This window comes from Nuphar pumila, chromosome 12 (assembly GCF_984573655.1).
Source record: "Nuphar pumila chromosome 12, dmNupPumi1.hap1.1, whole genome shotgun sequence".
Taxonomy (NCBI): domain Eukaryota; kingdom Viridiplantae; phylum Streptophyta; class Magnoliopsida; order Nymphaeales; family Nymphaeaceae; genus Nuphar; species Nuphar pumila.
Window position 1 is genome coordinate 4,746,407 of NC_143260.1, and position 22,218 is coordinate 4,768,624.

Here is a 22,218-nt window from a genome sequence, read left to right on the forward strand (position 1 = left end):
TGCCAAAGCCCATAATCTCTGGGTGGGGACATTGACACCCAAACCCTCATGAACCCCATCAGTGAAAGGCACCTCACACACCTCATGAAAGTCGAGCATGGGACGAAGGGGTTCAACACATTCTCCCCAGGCCTGCTGCCACTCGGGCCACCTTGGCTGATGTAGTCCAATCAAAATTTAACATTGCATTTTCTTATTTAACTCTGAACCTGAATCTTAATCTAGGTAAAATAATATTCAAGTTAGGGCAGATTTAGTAATGCCTACACGGGTGCCCAATCCGATCCGTTTACTTCTCAGGTTTTGCGTGTCTTTGAAATATAAATTATAAAAACAGGCAACTAAATGAAATAACCGAAATGTTGTACCAGTTTTTTGAAAATTTCTGATATTTTTTCTTTTTTCTTCTTGTTCGAAAAAATCGAAAAACAAAACCTCTCTTTCTCTCTTAGGGTTTTTCTTCTCCCTCCTTCGCTCGCTGCCGGAGCTCAATTTCCCTATAAAATAGGGATTTGGGGTCTCTCGTTCGGCCCTCTTCTTCGTCGTCAGGGTTTTCTTTCTTCGGTTTATTGCTGATTTCGCTTCTTCAGGGTGTTGCAAAATGGGGGGAAGAAACGTGATCTCGGACGAGGAAGGTACGCGGGACAATCCCTATTAGCCCTCTTTCTTGCTTTATTTTTATGCAATTCTCTGTTCGTTTCATTCTCCACTAGCTCGTAGTTTCACCACCAGTGCTGGTGCCGAAACCCCAGAACTCAAAACCCTAGGGTTTGTAAGCTCCTAAGAGCCACTAGGATTGGGGTAAGAGGTGGGGTTCATGGGATAATTGCTTTCTCTTCTCATGTCGTTGCGATTAAAACGGCGGGGTTGCGGATTCCACGACACTCTTAAATCTCCAGTGTTATTTAGGGTTTCCCCCCTTCACTATGCCTCTGTGTTGTGAGAAAATAAAGCCGGACCATTTGGGTGTGTTCTGGTTTTTTCATGCGCGGTGTCGATGTCGCTTTCTTTCTTCATGACCACTACTGTTTCTTCCCCAAGTTTTTTGGTGAGCTTAAATGGATTCTCCCTTGCTTGGTGGCTTTATTACAACGATGGAGAAATTGATTGAGAAGCCAATTTTTTATAACCTCTCACGTGCTTCTCGAATTTGGAGTTTAATAAGTCTCCGTCTCACCTAAGTCTGATTTCCCAACACCGTGTTGTGATGTTATTGGATAAATTGAACTTTCTTTGTAAAGTCTCTATTCCTTGGTAATCGAATCCCAAAGATCTATGAAGTAGCTCGTGTTTCACTAGCCAAGCGGATGAACGACCCGGCATCTTCTGGATCTCCCCCACATATTTGTCTGAGTATTTGACATTGACGATGAAATGAAAGAGTGATCGTTCTCCCAAACTGGTCCTTCTGACGTGCATATGTATGATTTGGGATATGGTTCCTCCTCGGGGAAAATGAATATGGACTCTATTATATCAGCATGGGGACATTAGCTTTAGTAACGAGTTTCACGAGCTTTCTCGTCTTCTAGATGCCCGCCATGAATTTTATTTCGTATTTGTTTATTCTTACAAAGTTTTGTTGTCCAAACAAGTGTTCTTTGATTTCTTTTTGTACCTCTTAATTCTCTCAGTGTTATCCTGTCTTAGAGGTTGCTTTTCTAGACCAACAATAAGTTCAAAGGTTCAATTTTTTTTATTGTACCCTTTATTATTTTGGCAAGGAGGTTTAAGTTCTTCATGCATGAATTGCAATTCAAAAGTTATTTACTTTATTTTTGTGGCCTGAACTTTGTTGGCCATGCTATTACAATCTAATTTTATTAACATGCCAATTTTGTAATTTGAAGTTGCCTGTACTTCTCAATTATATTTGTTGAAATGGATTTTGTTGTGAATTCTAATGATGGACTGATGACTGATTTCAAGGTGCACTTCCATAAAGAATCAGTACATTTTTCCCTCCTATTTTTTTTCTTTTATTTTGCCTTTTTATTTACATATTTTGCTCCTTTTATGAACACCATAGATTTTGCATATATTTTGATGAATTTCTTCTGCTTTCGTATTCTTCTTCTTCCTTCATTTTGTTTCTCTGTTTTTTTAGTAGCGAGACTGTTTTGTCCTTGGGTTTATAATTGTCATGTGATGGTTTAAAGTATCATCCTGTGTTTTTTTTGTAATTGTGCCCATATGACCTTTTTCTTTTAAACATGTTTTTTGTTGTCAAGATCCTTTGTTTTACAACAGCTCTGGATTTTGTTGTTCCCTGGTGATGCTAAAGTTTCTTTTGATGTGAGTGTTCAATGTTCATATTTGTGAGAACAACATCCTGTTTTTGGTTTAAATGTGTGCCATCTTTAATTGTGTATTCTTGTCGCTTTCCCAAATTTGTCAATCTTTTGTGGCAAAGCTCCTTCTCGTCCTTGTTTAGATTAGCAGACGCCAAATCTAAATGTTGCAAATAATATTCTCTACTTAAGAAATATCCTTCCATATAGAAAGAAAACATTTTTTCTTTATTTTTATTTTGACTTCATTAACAGATGAATTTGAGGAAGAGGATGACATCCGTGGTGGTCATGATGCTGAAGCTGGAGACATTGATGCAAGAGATGAGGATGATGAAGAAGGTGAAATTTTGTGTTTTATTCCTTTATTCCCCTATTCAAGTGTTGGTGTGATGTTTAGGTGCTTAATGCCTATATTTGGATTTTCCTAGAGGTCTCTAGATCTTGTGTTTTCAGATTTATATCTTATTTTAGAAGTATGGATTTCACTTTCATAGTTTCATTTATTTGGTATTCCTGACTTTCTTCCTTGATTTTGAATATGCATCTAAATTTACATGTAATAATGTACAGAAGAAGGACAAGATGAGTATGAGAAGGATGGGTTCATTGTCGATGATGTAGAGGAAGAGGAAGAAGTGGAAGATCAGGAGGAGTTGAGATTGAAGAAGAAGAAGAGAAGAAGGAAAAGGTTTCTCAACCATCCCTCTTTCTCTTTCAGTAAAAATGCTTTGAACACCTTGTTTTTGACCTTTTCCTTTTATGGATTTTTTTGCTTAAGCTAGTATATACCTGTAATTTTACTCTGGAAGATTCTTATTGGTTTTCTGCTGGTTTAGAGAGACTGAGGAAAATTATGAACTTGATGAAGACGATTATGAGTTGCTTCAGGAGGCCAATGTTACGGGATTTCATCGGCCCAAGCCTGTCAGTTTTATAATCTGCTTATTAATTAGTTTCCTTCCTTTGATTTAGTATGTCATTCACATGACATGTATATATGCAGGGTAGCAAAAAGTTTAAGCGTCTAAAGAAAGCTGGTCGGGATAATGAGCACGATCAGCGGTCTGGCTTTTCTGATGAAGAAGAAATCAATGAAATCGATCGAAGTGGTCGCACTGCTGAAGAAAAACTGAAGCGCAGGTTATTTGGTGATGATGAAGGTAACCCATCATGAGTGAGTGGTAGAAGTGAAAACAGTGATACCAAAAAAGAATCTCTCCCTCTCTCTCTCTCTCTATCACACACACACATGTAGACCACACACACAAACACATGGATGCATGCACCAGCATATACACAGACTATCTTTTTCTATTTTGTTTTTTATTATGTCAATAAATGAGTATGATGATTGTGTCACTAGGGGTTCCACAGGATATTGCTGAAGAGGAGGATTTACCAGAAGATGTAGAAGAAGATATCGGCGAAGAAGATGAAATGGCTGATTTTATTGTTGATGAAGAAGAAGTTGATGAGAATGGAGTTGTTATGAGGTATGCTTTGTGTGCCTTTATACACACACATACATACATACATACATACATACATACATATATATGTATGTATATGTGTATCTGTTACATGCATTTCATAATCAAAGTGTTCTCTGCCTGCATGAGAGGTTTATGCAGTTGCTGTCTATGGATATGTCTTGACTTACATGTTCAATTGTTGTGAATCATATATTAGAAAGAGGAGGCCAAAGAAGAAAATTTTGAGGCGGGCTCCAGGAGTCTCATCTTCTGCACTGCAAGAAGCTCATGATATATTTGGCGATGTTGATGAGCTTCTTTTGCTTCGGAAGCAAGGACTTAGAAAGGGTATCAGCATTGATCACTCGGGTGATTGGAAAGAAAAAAGACTTGAGGATGAGTTTGAACCCAGTATTATTAAGGAGAAGTACTTGTCAGAAAAGGATAACCAGATTCGTGACAGGGATGTGCCTGAGAGGATTCAGGTACTCTCTTGTATTCAATAGTTATTTGCAACATTAGAATGAAACCTGTGGACATCTCACCATCTAAGTTAAGCATTGTGTACACTCGTTAAAATTGTGGCAAGTTGTATGACATTTGAGTTGGAGACATTTTATTCTCTTGGAGCGTGTTTTGAAAGTGAGAAAGTAAAGTGTACTCTTTCTCACCAAAGTTATTTTTCATAGTAAAACATCATTTCCAAGACAACGGAAAACTTGGCCATTATATTATTTTTGTACAAATGAATCACTTAAACATGGTGAAAACAAACCTGAGAAGATAGATCATGTCCACCTTGCCTTAGTGCAAGACAATTTTGGGAAATTGATTCATATGAACTGAAAGTCATGAGTTTCAACCAAGGTTTTAAAACCCGTGACTCGGAACTCGACTCGTTCTTTATTGACTCGTGACTCGGCGGGTCAACTCAGTGACTCGGACCGGGTTTTGTTAACTTTTGATTTTAAAAGAAAAACAATATATAATTTGTCTGAAACCATGTTTTTGAGTAAACATAGTCTCCAAATGTCTGTAAGAATATAAAAACAACTGCAAAGAGCTATAGAGGTTTGCTTGAATAATTGAATTTGATATCTATACAAGCACTTTGACTAATTCATGATTTGAATTAGAGGATTTGGTCACCATGAGTTCAGTCTGCTACTACCTAAGGTTCCTAAAATGGCCAATCATATATGCTAGCTTGTTTTAAAAGTTTTAATTCCCTCTCTAACAAATCCATAAATGTAAAACAGGGATATATGTGCATATTGAAAGTTTACAGAATGCCCAATATCAACATAAATAAGCAATTTTCTCATGTATAAAACTATGCAGGAAATATATTAATGGCACAACTATAAAAAAACTACTAATATTTGAATATGTACAATGCTTGTTCACATAACAAATGGATGATGAAACCTAAATGTGACTTCCCATAGGCACAGTTGACCCGCCATATATAGTGAGAATCATTTCTTTAAAATATTTTGCTAGAATAAGTTGATAACACAGGGTGAACAGTAGTTCGAACAACATGGCGATTTTATTCTATGGATTTAAATGCTTTTTTATCTTTAAATGATTTTTATTTTCTTTTTTATACAAAATCTGGGGGTAACCCTTGTTAAAATATATGCACTTATATATTTCGAAACTGTAATTTGAAACTCAAAAAACAAATTTCAAACATCCCAAAACTCGCCCGAGTCAAGCCGAGTCAGGCCGAGTCAAGCCGAGTCAAGCCGAGTCAAGCCCGAGTTTTGGCAAACCGAGTTTGCCTTGCCGGGTTGACTCGCTGGAGGAGCGAGCCGAGTCAACGAGTTGACTCGGCGAGTTTTAAAACACTGGTTTCAACTCCTATTCCATTCAGTTTTATTTGAAATTGATCACACCTTCCAAATGTATCCTTGGTAGCATCAGATGTGAATGTGTGTTATAGCTTACTAAGCTTTTCAAGTTGAGCGTCCCAGGCTGGCTATTTCAGGTCATGGCCGATTGTCTGAATTTTTGGTTTCATCTAAGTTTGTTTTGTGAACTGAAAGTGCTATTAAGGGACTATTCACAATGTGGTATTGAGCTATTTATTGTTTCTAATTAATGTAGCTAATTACATGTTACTCAAACATTCACTTGGAATCTTCGCAGATACCATTTGATTTATGCTAATTATATTTATTAAGCTGGGACTTATATTAGTGTCAAAATGAATAAGTTGCACATGAATAATCACCTAGTTTTCAGCTTGGACTTTCGTCATTGTCTAAGTTTATCATTTAAGACTAGTTACAAGATAACTGAGAACGCACCTTGTCTGTGTTATTGTACATCCATTTGTGCTAATTCAGGACGTTCTAGGAATTAATAAAAAACATTTTGGGGAGAAAGCTCATGAACCTATACATCTACTTTGTTTTCCACTCAAAAAGTGGGTCCCCAAATTATTTTACTTTTCTTTTAATTGCAGATGCACCAACAACTCAGCCCTCATCATTTTACCTTTTTCCTGAACTGCAATGTGTCATGTAGGAACTAGTTGGACGGGTGTATATCTGCTTTTTGTTGTCTGTATTCTCTTAGCCCATGTCAATGACCTAATTTCTTAGTTTCAGCCAGTGGCTTGGTGCTAAGTTGGCTTTCTTCAAGGGCATGTGATGCAGAGCAGGACCGGATCGGGCCTGTACCGCGTGACCCAGGCACGGCCAGGGAACCCGATCCAAAGGGGATGGACGATCTGACCCAAGAGTTGGATCCGATCGCGGGCAAGGTGCCTCGATGCTGGGACGTGACCCTGCGTACCTACTCCAGACGAGGGAAGGCCCAGGGCGTCCCAGATCCATCAGCAGAGTGAAGACGTCTCGGGTCCAGGACCAGACTCGAGACCCGGGTCCACTTGCATTCTTTAAATACCCTATTATAGGGTTGCGTGGGTAGACGTGATTGAAGTTTCAGCAGCCACCTTTGAAAATTTTTTCTGCAGTTTTTCCTTTGGACTCTAGTTTCCTTCATTGTTATTTTCCTTTTATTAGTGTCATTCTATTGTTGCTTAAAGTGTTACGGAAATAAAGCAGTCATCGTCATTTTACGGTGATTATTCTTTTGGTTTTCTGCACTTCACACGACCGTGGGAGTTGTGCCATCATCTTTTGAAACCGAGTACATTTGAAGCCGATCCCCGCGTTGCATCAAGTGGTATCAGAGCACCAACCCTCCTCCTTGGTCAACGACATGGCGCAAGAAGTGAGGAACAATCCTACGAGCGGGAGGAAACCAGCAACGAGGATCCGATGATGCGGATGATAGACATAATGACCAAGATCCAAGAAAATCTGCTACGCGTAAGCAAAAATGTAGTTAGCATGTCAAAACGTATGGGCGGGGTCGCAGGCCGAATTGTCGCCCTTGAGTTTCCGGTGGAGCAATGCATGACGTCAATACAAAGAACGAGAGCAGAGCTGGATGACGGCGCAACCGATCGTGTGAATGCAATAATCCTGAAATCAATCCATCCGACACACCTTCATTTTGTCCACGCCACCATTTTGCATCTGGTACCCTCTCTCCATCTAGAATCGGTAGCGGCTGTGAATCACACAGCCGATACCTTCCAGCCGAACCAGGGGATCATGTCAGGACGCCCCCACGTCTCGAGTGCGCTACAACCCTGGCCTCGAGCCATGGTGGCTGTCGCAGGCCGGGCGTGGTCTGCAGGACCCCAGCATCAAGCTAGACCCTGCTGCAGACCCGAGTTCGTCAGCTCGACCCAGGAAGGAACTACCCTTCCCTCCTGAGCCTGTGCGTGGAGGCCCTGTGGCAGCACATCCGCGAGCGGGAGTAGGGGGATCCCTTTGGATGGGTCCAAACCCGAGAGGGTCCAGACCGAAGTTTGTGACAACGAGACTCAGACCCGGATCTCGAAGGCCATCCTTTGGGTCCCAAGGAGCGGGTCCGATTCTTGAACCCCCATACCCGACCTACCCAGTTGGGTTCGATTCGCGGTTCGCTCTGAATCAGACCCACCCCCTAGGTCTTGAGCCCCAATTTAGATCCAATACCGACCCAAACCTATATCGAACCCGGACGGAGCTCCAGTTTGAATTTGAGCTGGGTCAAAACCAGACCCATCCTGTTATGGATCAAGGATCGAGTTCTAACCGGGCCTTTTCGCACCACAACTCGATCCCTGATCCTACCTACCCTATTATGGGTTCGACGAATAATTTAAGACTTGACTCGATCCAGATCCAATTAGGTGAATCATCCTAGTATTACACCAACCAAACTCAATACCCATACCAGACCCAATCCGTTAACCCATCCCCGATCGAGAACCCAGTACCCTACTCGACACGCTACCTCTACCCTGACCCAACCCATAACCCGAACCCATATTATCCCATTCCCACCAACCTAGAACCCATACACCGACCAACCCTTCCACCTTTAGTCGTACCTCTTGTTATACTGGTGGCTCAATGCCGACCGCAAATGGCTCCCACCCACAGGCAGGCCAGACCAAGGCAGATTCAGTAGGGACCGGTGTGGCCTGAGCGCCGACCACACGTCATGGGAGTTCGCCAATACCAGCCTCCAGTCGAGCAATACCGTGACGAAAATGACGCTGCCATGATAGACGATGAAGCCTTTTGGAACGAGCACCCTGCAAGAATGGTAGAACTTCGTCAACAAAGAGCGCCAGAGCACCCCTCCACCTACGGGGTGAAGCTGGACCTTCTAGAGTTCGCGAGACGATTCAATGCCGAGCAGTTCTTTGACTGGGCCTACGCTGTGCAATTTTTTTCCGACTACCACACTGTGGCTGAGCACCGCCGTGTTTCTCTAGCGTCCACTCGATTGAGGGGCCTAGCATAAACATGGTGGGTTGAGCTGCAAAGGTCGAGGGAACGACAGGGGCAAGAGCGTGTGCAGACATGGGAAGAGATGCAAAGGTTGATGCAGTCCAAGTTCGTGCCTTCAGACCATGCCAAGCGAGCCTACAAGGAGAATATGGTTTTCGAGAGTGTTGTGTCCACCCTGAACCTGAAAATGGAGAAATTGTCCCAATTATACATGATGACATTGTTCAAGAGGGGAAACAAGGTGCCCATCACCCAACGTTGTCTCGTTCGATTCTCTATGGGGGAGCATTACCACGATGAGGTGTGGTGTGATGTAGCCCCTATGAGTGCGTGTCATATTCTTTTGGGACGTCCCTGACAGTTTGATCGCAAGACCATTCACGATGGCTGCATAAACACATACTCATTTAATTTTAAGGGTCATAAAATAATCCTTCTCCCTATCAAGGAAACAGGTTTTCCCACTGTGGATAAACCTGAGTGAGTTCCCCGGCTTGCGGGCCTATCATACCGGACTTTCTTGAGCCGTTGTAGGGAGAATGGTTATTGTTATGCCATGGTGGCTAAGCCGTCTATGAGTACGTCGTTGCCCGTTCCCGCGGACATTGCGCCCCTTGTTGAGGAGTTTCGTGACATTATGCCAGACGACCTTCTCGATGGCCTGCCTTCGATGAGGGTGGTGCAACATGCCATTGATTTTGTCCTGGGGTCAAGTTTGCCTAACCTCCCTGCCTATCGCATGAACCCATCCGAGCACATCGAGTTGTTGAGACAGGTGCAAGAGTTACTACGAAAGTGTTTTATTCGTGAGAGTATGAGCCCTTGCGCAGTGCCCGCCCTGCTCACTCCTAAGAAAGATGGGTCTATGCGAATGTGTGTCGACAGTAGAGCGATCAATCACATCACTGTTGAGTACCGTTTTCCCATTCCTTTGTTGGATGACATGTTTGATATGTTGTCCGGTGCCTCTATTTTTTTCAAAATTAATTTAAAGAGTGGGCACCACCAAATCCGTATCCGAGACGGGGATGAGTGAAAGACGACATTTAAGACACGTGATGGATTGTATGAGTGGTTAGTCATGCCATTCGGGTTATCAAATGCCCTGAGTACTTTCATGAACATGATGACCCAAGTGTTGCGTCCTTGTATAGGGAGGTTTGTCGTTGTATATTTTGATGACATTTTGATTTATAGTTCTTTTTTGTCTGATCGTTTAAGTCATTTGCGTCAGGTCCTAGAGATTTTAAGGAGGGAGAAGTTTTATGTTAATTCAAAAAAGTGTGAGTTTATGACGTCAAGTGTTGTATTTTTGGGTTTTATCGTGTCATCTGATGGAGTTAAGGTGGATCACGCCAAAGTCCGTGTGATTGTAGAATGGCCTACCCCAAAGACTATAGGAGAGATCCGTAGTTTCCACGGGTTAGCCACTTTCTACTTTCGTTTTGTGAGAAACTTCAGCACCCTCATGGCCCCTATCACAGAGTGCTTAAAGGGTACTAGTTTCCATTGGACGCCTGCCGCGAGAAAGGCCTTCATGCTCATCAAAGAGAAAATGACTAGTGCCCTCGTCCTAGCCCTTCCTGATTTTAGCGCAGTCTTTGAGGTTGAGTGCGACGCCTCTAAAGTGGGAATTGGTGCCTTCTTAAGTCAGAACCGCAAGCCCATTGCTTTCTTTAGTGAAAAGCTTACTCAGGCAAGGTGCCAATACTCCACTTATGATGTCGAGTTTTACGCCGTTGTACAAGCCCTTCGTTATTGGAGACATTATCTCATTTATAAGGAGTTCGTCTTGTACACAGATCATGAGGAGTTGAATTACTTGAATAGTCAAAAGAAGTTGAGTGCTAGACATACCAAGTGAGTCAGCTTCTTTCAAGAGTACACCTTCACTATTCACCATCAATCAGGTACTCTGAACAAAGTAGCAGACTCACTTAGCAAGAAGAATAGGCTTTTGATGACTATGTCCGTGCAGGTCATTGGGTTTGAGCAGTGCAAAGAATTGTACCCAACAAATTTTGATTTCCAGCAGGTTTGGGAAGAGTGGCTTTCCTCTAATAGCATGATAGACCCACGATTTGTCATACATAACGGTTACCTCTTTTGCGGTAATAAGTTATGTGCACCTGCATTCTCTTAGACTTCAATTGATTTCCGAGTTACATGATGGGGGACTAGCTGGGCATTTTGGACATGATAAGACGTTCACACTGCTAGATGAACGATACTTTTGGCCTAAAATGCGCAAAGATGTTGTCAAGTTTGTTCAAAGTTGTCGAGTGTGTCAAGTGTCCAAGGGTCGACGTCAGAATAGTGGTTTGTATACTCTGTTGCCCATCCCTGAGCGACCTTGGGAACATGTTTTCATGGATTTTATTGTGGGCCTTCCCAGAACGTTGCGTCGTTTTGATTCCATCTTAGTTGTTTTTGATCGGTTTTTCAAAATGGCTATTTTTGTTCTGTGTAAGCGGACCACTGACGCCTCGTTAGTAGCTTCGTACTACTTCAAGGATGTGGCCCGCTTTCATGAATTGCCTCACACGATCACCTCTGATCGTGACACTCGCTTCATGAGCCATTTTTGGAAATCATTGTGGGCCTTATTGAAAACCAAACTCCAGTTTAGCATTGTACACCACCCACAAATCGATGGCCAAACCGAAATTGTGAACCGTACCTTAGGGAACCTACTAAGGAGTCTAGTTGGTGAAAATGTAAAAACTTGGGCTCTAGTCTTGCTGCAAGCGAGTTCGCATACAATAGTTCCATCAATCGGTCCATGGGCAAGTCTCCTTTTCAAGTGGTTTATGGGCGGTCACCAACCTATGTAGTAGATTTATTAACACCTGTGTCGAGTCTTTCAGACCCAGCCCCAGACACGTTTGATGCCGTTGAGTACATGCGTGATATACATAGGCAGGTCCAAGCCAAACTTGTTGAGAGTTATGAAGCTTACAAAGCTTTCGTAGATCAGGGTCGTCGAGATGTCCAGTTTCAAGTTGGTCAGTTAGTTTGGGCTTACCTGCGTCCAGAGCGTTTCACAGTGGGTACTTATGGTAAATTGAGTCATAGGAAATATGGCGCTTTCAAGATCCTCCAGCGATTGAGTCCAAATGCCTACCTCCTTGAACTGCCCGAAGATTGGCACATTTCGCCTATCTTCAATGTGTCTTATCTATATGCTTACGGTGGAGACAACAAGTCGTCAGAGCTGACTTCTTCCCAACCAGGGGAGAATGATGCAGAGCAGGACCGGATCGGGCTTGTACCGCGTGACCGAGGCATGACCAAGGAACCCGACCCAAAGGGGATGGACGATCGGACCCAGGAGTTGGATCCGATCGCGGGCAAGGTGCCTCGATGTAGGGACGTGACCCTGCATACCTACTCCAGACGAGGGAAGACCCAGGGCATCCCAGATCCATCAGCAGAGTGAAGACGTTTCGGGTCCAGGACGGGACTCGAGACCCGAGTCCACTTGCATTCTTTAAATACCCTATTCTAGGGTTGCGTGGGTAGACATGATTGAAGTTTCAGCAGCCACCTCTGATAATTTTTTTCTGCAGTTTTTCCTTTGGACTCTAGTTTCCTTCATTGTTATTTCTCTTTCATTAGTGTCATTCTATTGTTGCTTAAAGTGTTACGGAAATAAAGCGAGCACCGTCATTTTACGGTGATTATTCTTTTGGTTTTCTGCACTTCGCACGACCGTGGGAGCTGTGCCATCATCTTCTGAAATCGAGTAAGTTTTAAGCCAATCCCTGCGCTGCATCAGCATGGAACTTGGTGACTTATCTCAAGTTGTTTTTGTTGGTAGAGGCTCTCAGGGAAACAAGAAAATGGTTAGAAGCTTTGTTGATATAGGGCCATCTAACTTGTGACTTAGTCAAGTCCCAAGTCAGATTGCAGATTTTGAACTTCCGATTGTGATTGCATTCTCATAATTTTAACCAATGGCTTGTTAACCTGCAGTTATTTGAAGAAATGGTTGGTTCTGTTCCTGAAGATGATGAGAACATACAGGCAGAGGCTGCTTGGATTCTGAGTCAGCTAACGGGCGCTGCAATTTCTCGTCTGTTTGGGCAACATGTTGCAATCCCTGAGATTGACAGAGAGGACATCGCCAATGTTCTGGGGATGCTACATGTACAGAAGTTTGAGGTGAGCTTTAAAGTTGCAGAGTCTCAGATTCAAGGGAATGCTGTTGTTTTGGTTATGATGAGTATATGATTGGATTTTCTATTTCAGATTCCTTTTATTGCTATGTATCGGAAGGAGCTATGTCTCAGCCTGTTAAAAGACCCAGATCAAGATTCTGCAGGGGCTGAAGGCAATAGACCTCATTTGAAGTATCATAAGGTGATTGTCTTGCTCTTTAGAGCAAGCAGCTACCTGCTTGCAAAACGTTAGGCATGAACTGATTTTCTGGCTCTTGAACCAGTTCGATTATGTGCTCACATGGTAGCAAGTATTATGTGCAGATGCTCTGGGCTGTTCATAACTTGGATAAAAAGTGGCTTCTTCTTCAAAAGAGGAAGAATTCTCTACAGTTATATTACAAGAAACGAGCATATGAAGAATCTAGTGCTGATCCATCTAAAAAGAAGCTTCTTGAGTCGCTTGTCGATATGCTTAAGAATGCGGATTCTGAGAGAGTGGTTGATGACATTGATCTGAAGTTTAACTTGCACTTCCCTTCTGATGAAGTGCATACAGAGGAAGGACAGTTCAAGAGACCAAGGAGAAAGTCTCTCTATAGTATTTGCCGCAAGGCTGGCCTTGGTGATTCTGCAAGCATGTTTGGGCTCAGTCCTGAGAAATTTGGGAAACGGCTTGAACTGGAAGAGATGGTATGAATTCCTTTCTGCCTAGTAATTATTTTTTAATTGCAGAGTATGTTGATAAGCTCACTTAAACCATTTGCAGGGTGAGGAAGTGGTTGATTCCAGGGAAACGCCTGAGGAAGTGGCATTAAAATTCCAGTGCAGAGAGTTTGAGACTCCTCAAGACGTCCTCAAAGGTTCCAGGCACATGGTATGGATAACATATTTGCCTTTATTTCTCTTGCATATTGTGTTTCTAGACTTCTTGTATCCTGGTGTAATTGAATTCTTATGTTTCTGTCTGCATCTTTTCTTCTTTTTGTTAGGCTGCAGTGGAGATTAGTTGTGAACCATCTGTTCGGAAGCACGTTCGTGATCTGTATGTTGAACATGCTTTAGTCTCCTCGAGGCCCACTAATGAGGGGAGTGCAGTTATAGATTCTTTCCACCCCCTTTCAGGTGTAAAATGGTTGCGTGACAAGCCTGTCTCTGAATTTCATGATGCGCAATGGCTCCTTATCCAAAAGGCTGAAGAGGAGAAACTTCTTCAAGTTACTATAAGACACCCTGATATTGTAAAACTAGAGCAACATTTTTATGAGAACTATCTTAGTGATAGCGTTAGTAGATGTGCACAGCTTTGGAATGAACAACGCAAATTGATCATTAAGGATGCTTTGTTTGGCTTCCTCCTTCCATCAATGGAAAAAGAAACTCGATCGCTGTTGTCTTCTAGAGCTAAGAGCTGGTTATTCTTGGATTATGGGAGACAGTTGTGGAGTAAGGTATCGGTAGCACCATATAAACGGAAAGACAATGAGGCCCGGGCCACAGATAATGATGATGTTGGTTCTGTTGAGGAGGGTGCACCACGAGTTATGGCTTGCTGCTGGGGTCCTGGGAAACCAGCCACAACATTTGTAATGTTAGATTCATTAGGTGAAGTTCTTGATGTGTTGTATACTGGTTTTCTTAGCATTCGCTCTCAGAGTGCCAGTCATCAGCAACGCAAGAAAATGGACCAAGAACGTGTTTTGAAGTTCATGACTGAACACAAACCAGATGTCGTTGTTCTGGGAGCTGTAAATTTGTCCTGTCCACGTCTGAAGGATGATATTTTTGAGGTACACACTAAAACAACACAATAAGTTAGATATATTCAATTTCATTTTAAAAAATGAAACTGAATAAAATATAAACAAGTCCTGAACATTGTTATTGATGAAATATTTTGAACAAGCACATAGAATTGGCCTGTATATGTTTAAGTATTCCTTCATGATGGCTTCGGTTATCTACATCATTTCTTTATTCTGTGTTATCTGTCTTTGTTTCATTTCTCTAAACAGTTTACCTGGAAAAGTTTCTTTATTAACTTTGGCTTCATTAAAGGCTTATTGAATGTGAGGTTGGGAAGTTCTTGACCAATGTCCCCACAAGATACATCTATTAAACAGGCTGTTAAAAACCAGGATTTAGATGCATGCCTATCCAATGCGAAGAGTTGTGACATGTAGGTTTATAAGCCAGTGCCTGCGTTGACGTGGCTACAAGTTGGGTTGGACCGTGCTCTGACCTGAGGCTGATACCCAATGTCCCATTTCTTCATCCATTCACAAAAAGCAGCCTTAACATTTTGATGATTATGTTTCAAAAGCGTGATTGATCTTAAAATCTTTCAGTTTGCCTTTGTTTAGTCAAACAAAGTGACTAAGACACAAAACTATGATATAAGATAAATTTTTTTAGAAAAACAACAAAATATATAGCCATATCCCCATGCCGTTAGAAATCCTTGTGTCATACCCTTTCTGCCTTTACCCATACCTATGTCACAGCTCTTTTCCTATTTCCTTCATATTTTAAAGCTGGGAAAGACATCAACAATATGCTTTGCTCCCTATAGGAGTTCCTTTGGATTGTTTGAGCTTTTCTGGAGTAAATTAACCTTCATTGTATTTCTGGACAGAAAACAGTGAAAATTGTTCTGGAAATATGGCTTATTTGTTGAACTGGTCTAGAGCTGCTAGCTATTACCCATAGAAGCATGCTTATGGGAGAAAAGAGAACCTTCTCCAATTATAAGATATTTTAGGCCAAGTTATTCATGGGATTCATTATATTTCGTCGAACATAGAATATTTTTAGTTTTTCAAGTTGCTGATGATTTGATCCTTGCATACAAAAAAGAGTTCTAGTCATGGTTCCTTTCTCAAGCATCTGATAAGTTAATATTTCATGGCTTGTTTTGCTCAGATAATTTTTAAAATTATTGAGGATTATCCCCATGATGTAGTGGATGAGCTAAATGTCGTTTATGGCGATGAGTCCTTGCCTCGTCTGTATGAAAATTCTCGAGTTTCCCTGGATCAATTGCCTGCACAGCAGGGTAACTTTCTAATCTTTATCAAATTAATATGAGCTGATTTTATTGTTTAGTAGTTGAAGTGTTTCTTGTTTGGCAGGTATTGTGAGGCGCGCTGTTGCTCTTGGTCGTTACTTGCAAAGTCCTCTGGCCATGATCGCTACACTTTGTGGTCCAGGGAGAGAAATATTATCTTGGAAGCTCAATCCTCTGGAGAACTACCTTACTCCTGATGAGAAGTACGAGATGATTGAGCAGGTGATGGTCGATGTCACCAATCAAGTGGGTATTGATGTAAACTTGGCTGCTTGCCATGAATGGCTTTTTTCTCCTCTACAATTTGTCTCAGGCCTTGGCCCCAGAAAGGCATCTTCATTGCAGCGTGCCGTTGTGGGAGCTGGGCGTATTTGTAGTAGAAAAGAGATTCCAATGAATTTGGGAGTCCTTAAGCGGAATGTGTTCATGAATGCTGCTGGCTTTTTGCGTGTCCGAGGTAGTGGCCAAGCTGCCCTTGGAAATCATGTGTTGGACTTGCTGGATGACACAAGAATTCATCCAGAATCATATGATCTTGTACGAAAACTGGCAAAGGATGTCTACCCAGAAGATATGAATCAGGATATTAATGATATGGATGAAGACACACGAGAAATGGCAATTGAGCATGTCAGGGAAAAACCAAAATGGCTAAACTTACTTGATATTGATGAATATAGTAGAAGCATTGAGTTACATCTTGGAACTAGCAAAAGAGAGACTCTTTATGATATAAAAATGGAGTTGCTACATGGATTCCTGGACTGGCGTACTCCTTATAGAGAACCAACTCCGGACGAGGAATTCTATATGATTTCTGGAGAAACTAAAGATACTCTTGCTGAAGGAAGACTTGTCCAGGAAACAGTTCGAAGAGTGCAAGGCCAACACGTATTTTGTGAACTTGAATCGGGTTTGTTAGGCTTGATTTCAAAGGAAGATTTCTCAGATGATCGGGATGTTGAACTGACTGAGACGGTAACTGAGGGCAACATACTCACATGCAAAGTTAAATTCATCCGGAATGACAGATACCAGGCTATACTTACCTGCAAAGGAAGTCACTTGAGGAACAACGGGTTGCAAAACCGGCTTAACAGGGATCCATATTATGCAGAAGATGAAAACAGTCTCCAAAGTGATCTGGATAAAGCTCGCAAGGAGAAGGAGCTTGCAAAGAAATCATTCAAATCAAGAATGATAGTTCATCCCCGTTTCCAAAATGTTACTGCTGATGAAGCTATTACGGTACACATATATACATATATACATGCACACATTTATGTGCATGCATACACATGCACAGTCCTACTGATTTCTTTTCTTCTTTCCCAGTTTTCCTAGTCAATTGACTCATGGATCCCCAGTCCCAGCTTATTGCTGGTTTTCAAGAATTAACTTTGTTCCTGGAGTTATAGGATACTTAGCTTTTCATATTAACTGTCATTTCATTGTCAATTGTGGCTTGCAGTTCCTTTCAGACAAGGAAGCTGGTGAAAGCATTGTTCGCCCTAGTTCTAGGGGGCCACAATATTTAACGTTGACTTTAAAAGTCCATGATGGAGTATATGCTCATAAAGACATTATTGAAGGTGACAAAGACCACAAGGATATTACTAGCCTGCTTCGTCTTGGGAAAACACTAAAAATTGGCGAAGATACTTTTGAGGACTTGGATGAGGTTGGTACACATTCCATTTCTCTCTGCCTCTACACTTGTTACTGGTGCTGCTTTGGGATATGAATGTCCACTTCACAGTGTATCATATAGAGATGATTTTGAGTTTTTGAATGTTCCCCCAAGAAATGCGACAAAATCAGATCTTGCGTTTTTAGTGCCCACTACTAAAACCAAAAGTATTATGTAACAATAGATGTTGCTTTTTTTTCTAATTTGTGGGAAGTATGATTCCTTTTCCTCCCCTTTTCGTGAGACACTAATTGATAAGAGTTTTGGAAGTTGCATCAATTCTTTCAGGTTTTTCTCTAGTTATGGGTTCTTTTTCTTAAAACTTGTTCATATTTTGGATGTCATACTGGAACAGAGGCCAAATAACCCTTTCGGTAATAAACTCTGAACGTCTTTATGCTCTCACATGAGATTGTGAAAATTTTATTTCCATTTGTAAGGAATTTCTTTTGTGCTTGTTTTCTCATGAGGATGGCTTGTGTATTGGTGTTTAACCAAGGGAGATGGAATTCTTGAGGATGGGGTGAGAGGGAGTCACTCCCATTTGGTGAAAAGAATCATATAAAGAGTTTTGCACAAAAAGTATTATCCTTGTTTCCATCTCTTGTGGTATTGAGGATTCCCATTTAATATCAGTATAGAAAGATGGATATGATTGGAACACTTATTGCACCAGAAACTTCAAGCAAGCAACAACACAAGGGTCCATGGAGCCCTTGTGGGATCTGTGTACTTTTTTCTTGGCAAGCTATAAGCATGGCTTCTGTTTCTTGTATTATGATCTTATACTGTAGCCTTGAATGCTTCATCCAGTAGCGAAGACATTAGAAACTCTTCCTGCAGAAGTGGATTTGGCCGTGTGGGGAGGTGGATTTGGTTATCAGTTTTGGACCTGGTTAGCAGTGGATTGAAAAGGGTTTTAGATTCGGGAAATGATAATTCTTGTCTTGATCTTTAATTATTTCAGCACTGGCGAACTAAACTTATGTTTCTCTCTCTCTCTCATGTTTTTCCTTTATTCAATAAGTTGATCACTTTTTTTTTGGCACCACGCTCATTTGCTTGCAGGTCATGGATAGATATGTTGACCCTTTAGTAGCCAACCTCAGGTCGATGCTTGGTTACCGCAAGTTTAGGAGGGGCTCCAAGACAGAAGTTGATGACCTTTTAAGAATGGAGAAGTCTGAGTACCCCATGCGAATAGTTTACTGCTTTGGGGTCTCACAGGAGCATCCCGGGACCTTCATTTTATCTTATATACGCAGCACTAACCCTCATCATGAATACATTGGTCTCTATCCAAAGGGTTTCAAGTTCAGGTCCAGGATGTTTGAAAGCCTAGACAGGTTGGTGTCATACTTTCAGAAGCATATTGATGATCTGCAGAATGGTAGTGTCCCACCTATTCGTGCAGTTGCTGCGATGGTTCCAATGAGAAGCCCAGCGAGTGGAGGAGGTCCGGTTGCCAGTGGTTGTGGTGGTTCCACAACCAACAGCGGGGATACTGGTTGGAAGACACGAGGTCATTCAGATAGGGATAGATCTTCATCACCTGCTTCACGAACAGGTATTTGGATTATGTGCATGTGGCATTCATGGATTGTCTTATAACTAAAATGTGGATGGAGCATTATTGAATTAAAAATTTTCCCCCTCCCCCCCCCCCCCCCCCTGTGGCTTGTCGTAGAAGTCATAATTTCTTTCTTGTTGGGTTTCTCTTGAGTTCATCTTTTGATCCTCAGTTACGATAATATCAAAGCTCTGATTGAAAGATCAGAGCGGATTTAATGTTTTTGCTGTTTAGATTTCTTTGTTATATGTTTATACTTTGTGAAGTCATCTAAGTACTTCAAAAAGATTGCACGTTTGCACTTGGAAGCTGTAGAAGCTCTTTACTTGTTTAAGAGTTCAATACTGTTCTTTGTGGGCATATCTCTTTCTTTTCGGCCAAAAGTTTCTCTTAAGTCTGAATTTGTACTTTTCACTTTTGCACTGGCAGGTAGAAGTGATTACAGGAATGGAAATAGTCGAGATGGGCATCCTAGTGGGTTGCCCAGGCCATATGGGAATGATCGGGGACATGGCAGGCGCGAAAGAACGGGAGGCAGAGGTCAACCCGATGGACAGGATTCTTTTACTTCCAAGTGGTGCCAAAGCTCAGATTCAAAGGATGGCGGAGATGGTGGTTGGGGTAGCAGTGGTGTCTGGGGCAGCGGCAGCGGCAGCGGTGAGTGGGAACCCACAGGTTCGAAAAGTCTCTCAGCTTCAGGCCCTGATGTTGGCAATGAAGGTTGGCAGGCTACCAAAAAGATGGGCACGTGGACTGTTACAGATCCGGCACAAGACATGCAGAATGGTGGGAATGGTTTGTCAACTGGCGGCGGTGGAGGTGATGGTGGTGGTGCTGGTGGGTGGGGTGGAGGTGGAGGTGGAGGTGGTGGAAGATGGCATGGTGATCCTGATGCGCCTGGTGTAACAAACATTGGACGTGTCGGTGGAGCTGATGGTGTCCGCCGCGTCCAATGTTTGTTAGAAAAACCGTTCTGGACGTCTTTTTCGTCCCGTGAAACACAGGGAACTAGCTATCAAACATGACCTTAATGGGTGCAAGAATGCTAGAAATTAGAGTTTTCTCTCTCTTTTGTTGACAGTAAAAAGATTTGTACAGATCGCATCTTTATGGTCAGGTTCAGAAAACATTCAATGCCAACAATATTCTCCGTGTTTCCATGAGGGCATGCTTTGGAACATGGTGCTGAAAAAGCAGGTTTGGAGTTCACTCTTTTGTCTCAAATGCAGAGTTGGTTTGCCTACAAGGGCTCCACACATCTGGTTAGGTGGATTGGCTTAATGCGTTCAAGCTGAAGGACATAGAAAGTCCGATACTCTGCCTGTGTCTCTTGCTTGCAATGCCGAAGCAGCAGGTTCCTGGGTGGGCGAGAGGGATGGCTATATGACCTGATATCATTTTCTCCTGGGTCTCGCCACCTGAACTGAGGTTTCTCTGATTGGTCAATAATCTGCTTATTAAGGCAGTGAAGAAAATGAATGACATTTTTTTTTGATGAATAGTAGCTGGAGCTTGCATCTGGAGGTATTCACACACATCCTGTGCTTTGGTGCTCAAAATTGAACAGTTGAGTTCTAATCCAGTGAACATGAACAAGAAAAGGTGCCTTATTCCCACTTCAATTATCCCAAGTCAGTTATCAAAGGATGCTTAAGGGTGTGTTTGGATTTGGGGATTGGATGGAATTGGAATCCAACCCACCAAAATTCTTCCAATAATGGCATAGGAAAAGATAACTTTCATAGGAATTCGAAGTCCAAATATACCCAAATCCACAAACCAAACGCATCCTAAGGGTGTTCTGGATACTTAATAATTATAAGTTAGGGCTTTGATTCAATAGAACTTAGGGTTTGAGTGGGATGTTTCATGCCAGGCCGATCTCATAAGACAGGATTTGGGTGTCCTAAAGGATCAGATCCGTTTCCAATAGCTGTCATTATCCCCTTGACTACTCACCAGTCATTGATACTGTGGATATATATGGTAAAAATAGAAATAGAGAGAAAAATAGCGTGATACTTTTTAAATAAAAAATAAAAAATATTGAGATGATGTCATAATGCACTATCTCTATATATTTTGATAATATTCTCATTTCTATAATTCAAACCAGACCTATATTTCTTAATTTTTATATTTAAAAGGCCTTTTGCAATTTCTTTGTCTTGTTGCAAAAATGTTATTACATCTTTTTGTTGTTTTTGGTATTTTTAATGCTGATATTTTATCAAAATTGTCATGATTTATAAAACCTTAATTGCTTCTCCAAGAAAATTGCAGAGACCAATACTCGTGACAAACACACATGCGAGCGTGTGTGTGCACACAAAGTTTAAATCTCAACTAAAACGTGGATCTCGAATCTCCTTTGATCGGGATGTATTAGATGTCTAGTGCTTGTTTACCGCTACTTGCCGTTCTGAAAATCTCCTTTAAAGGGGGCGTTAATTTAATGATCTTTCCTGTGAAAGAGGCTCTCTTTCTTAGTAAATAGAGTTTTTTTATTAGAAAGTGTGAAGCAAACAGTGGTGGAACCCACCTAATAAATGCAAAAAAAAAAGGACAGCTTTCCTGTCAAAATGGTTACCAGTGCTCCCATGGGAAGCACTTTCCTTCTGAAGTAGTCCTTTCAAATGAAAGATGCTTCCCTTGGGCACGAGTGCAATGGGGCGTTTGTTACACCCACACTCAGGAGAAGCCACTTTCTCTTGAAAGGGACGCCTAAAGAGGAAGTGTGTTCCTCCATGGGAGATGTGTGAACCCATTTTGATAGGAAAGTTTTTTTTCGCATTTATTTTTGTGAACCCAAAACATATTTTTTTTGTAGATGTTTGTTTTTCGCTATCATTAGAAAAGAGGAGCTCTTTCCAATGAAAAGGGCCTCTTTCATGGGAAAGAGCACGGAACAAACAGCCCATAAAGAGGCATCTGTTTCATGAGAAAACATCCTTTTCTCCCACGGGACTTGAAACAAACACTTCCCATAAGAAAGGGTGACACTTACGTTGCCCGGCCAGCCATTTTCATATGAAATGGCTTCCCTTGGGGGGTTGAGGAATGAGAAGGGGCCCTGGGAAAACCCTTCTCCACATGAAAG

At 41.8% G+C, this 22,218-nt stretch overlaps 1 protein-coding gene across 1 annotated transcript; it reads left to right on the top strand.

Moving 5' to 3' along the window:
- Nucleotides 1–423: 423 nt before the first annotated feature.
- Nucleotides 424–20,358, top strand: LOC149819732 (transcription elongation factor SPT6-like). Its single transcript, XM_089983896.1, has 17 exons — nt 424–635; nt 2,547–2,633; nt 2,865–2,982; nt 3,131–3,218; nt 3,298–3,454; nt 3,658–3,787; nt 3,984–4,251; nt 12,607–12,795; nt 12,883–12,993; nt 13,116–13,484; nt 13,561–13,668; nt 13,784–14,581; nt 15,714–15,846; nt 15,923–17,106; nt 17,330–17,539; nt 18,617–19,115; nt 19,548–20,358. Exons 1-17 carry the CDS (start codon nt 602–604, stop codon nt 20,141–20,143), a joined length of 5,079 nt encoding a protein of 1,692 aa, XP_089840022.1. The 5' UTR covers nt 424–601; the 3' UTR covers nt 20,144–20,358.
- Nucleotides 20,359–22,218: the final 1,860 nt, after the last annotated feature.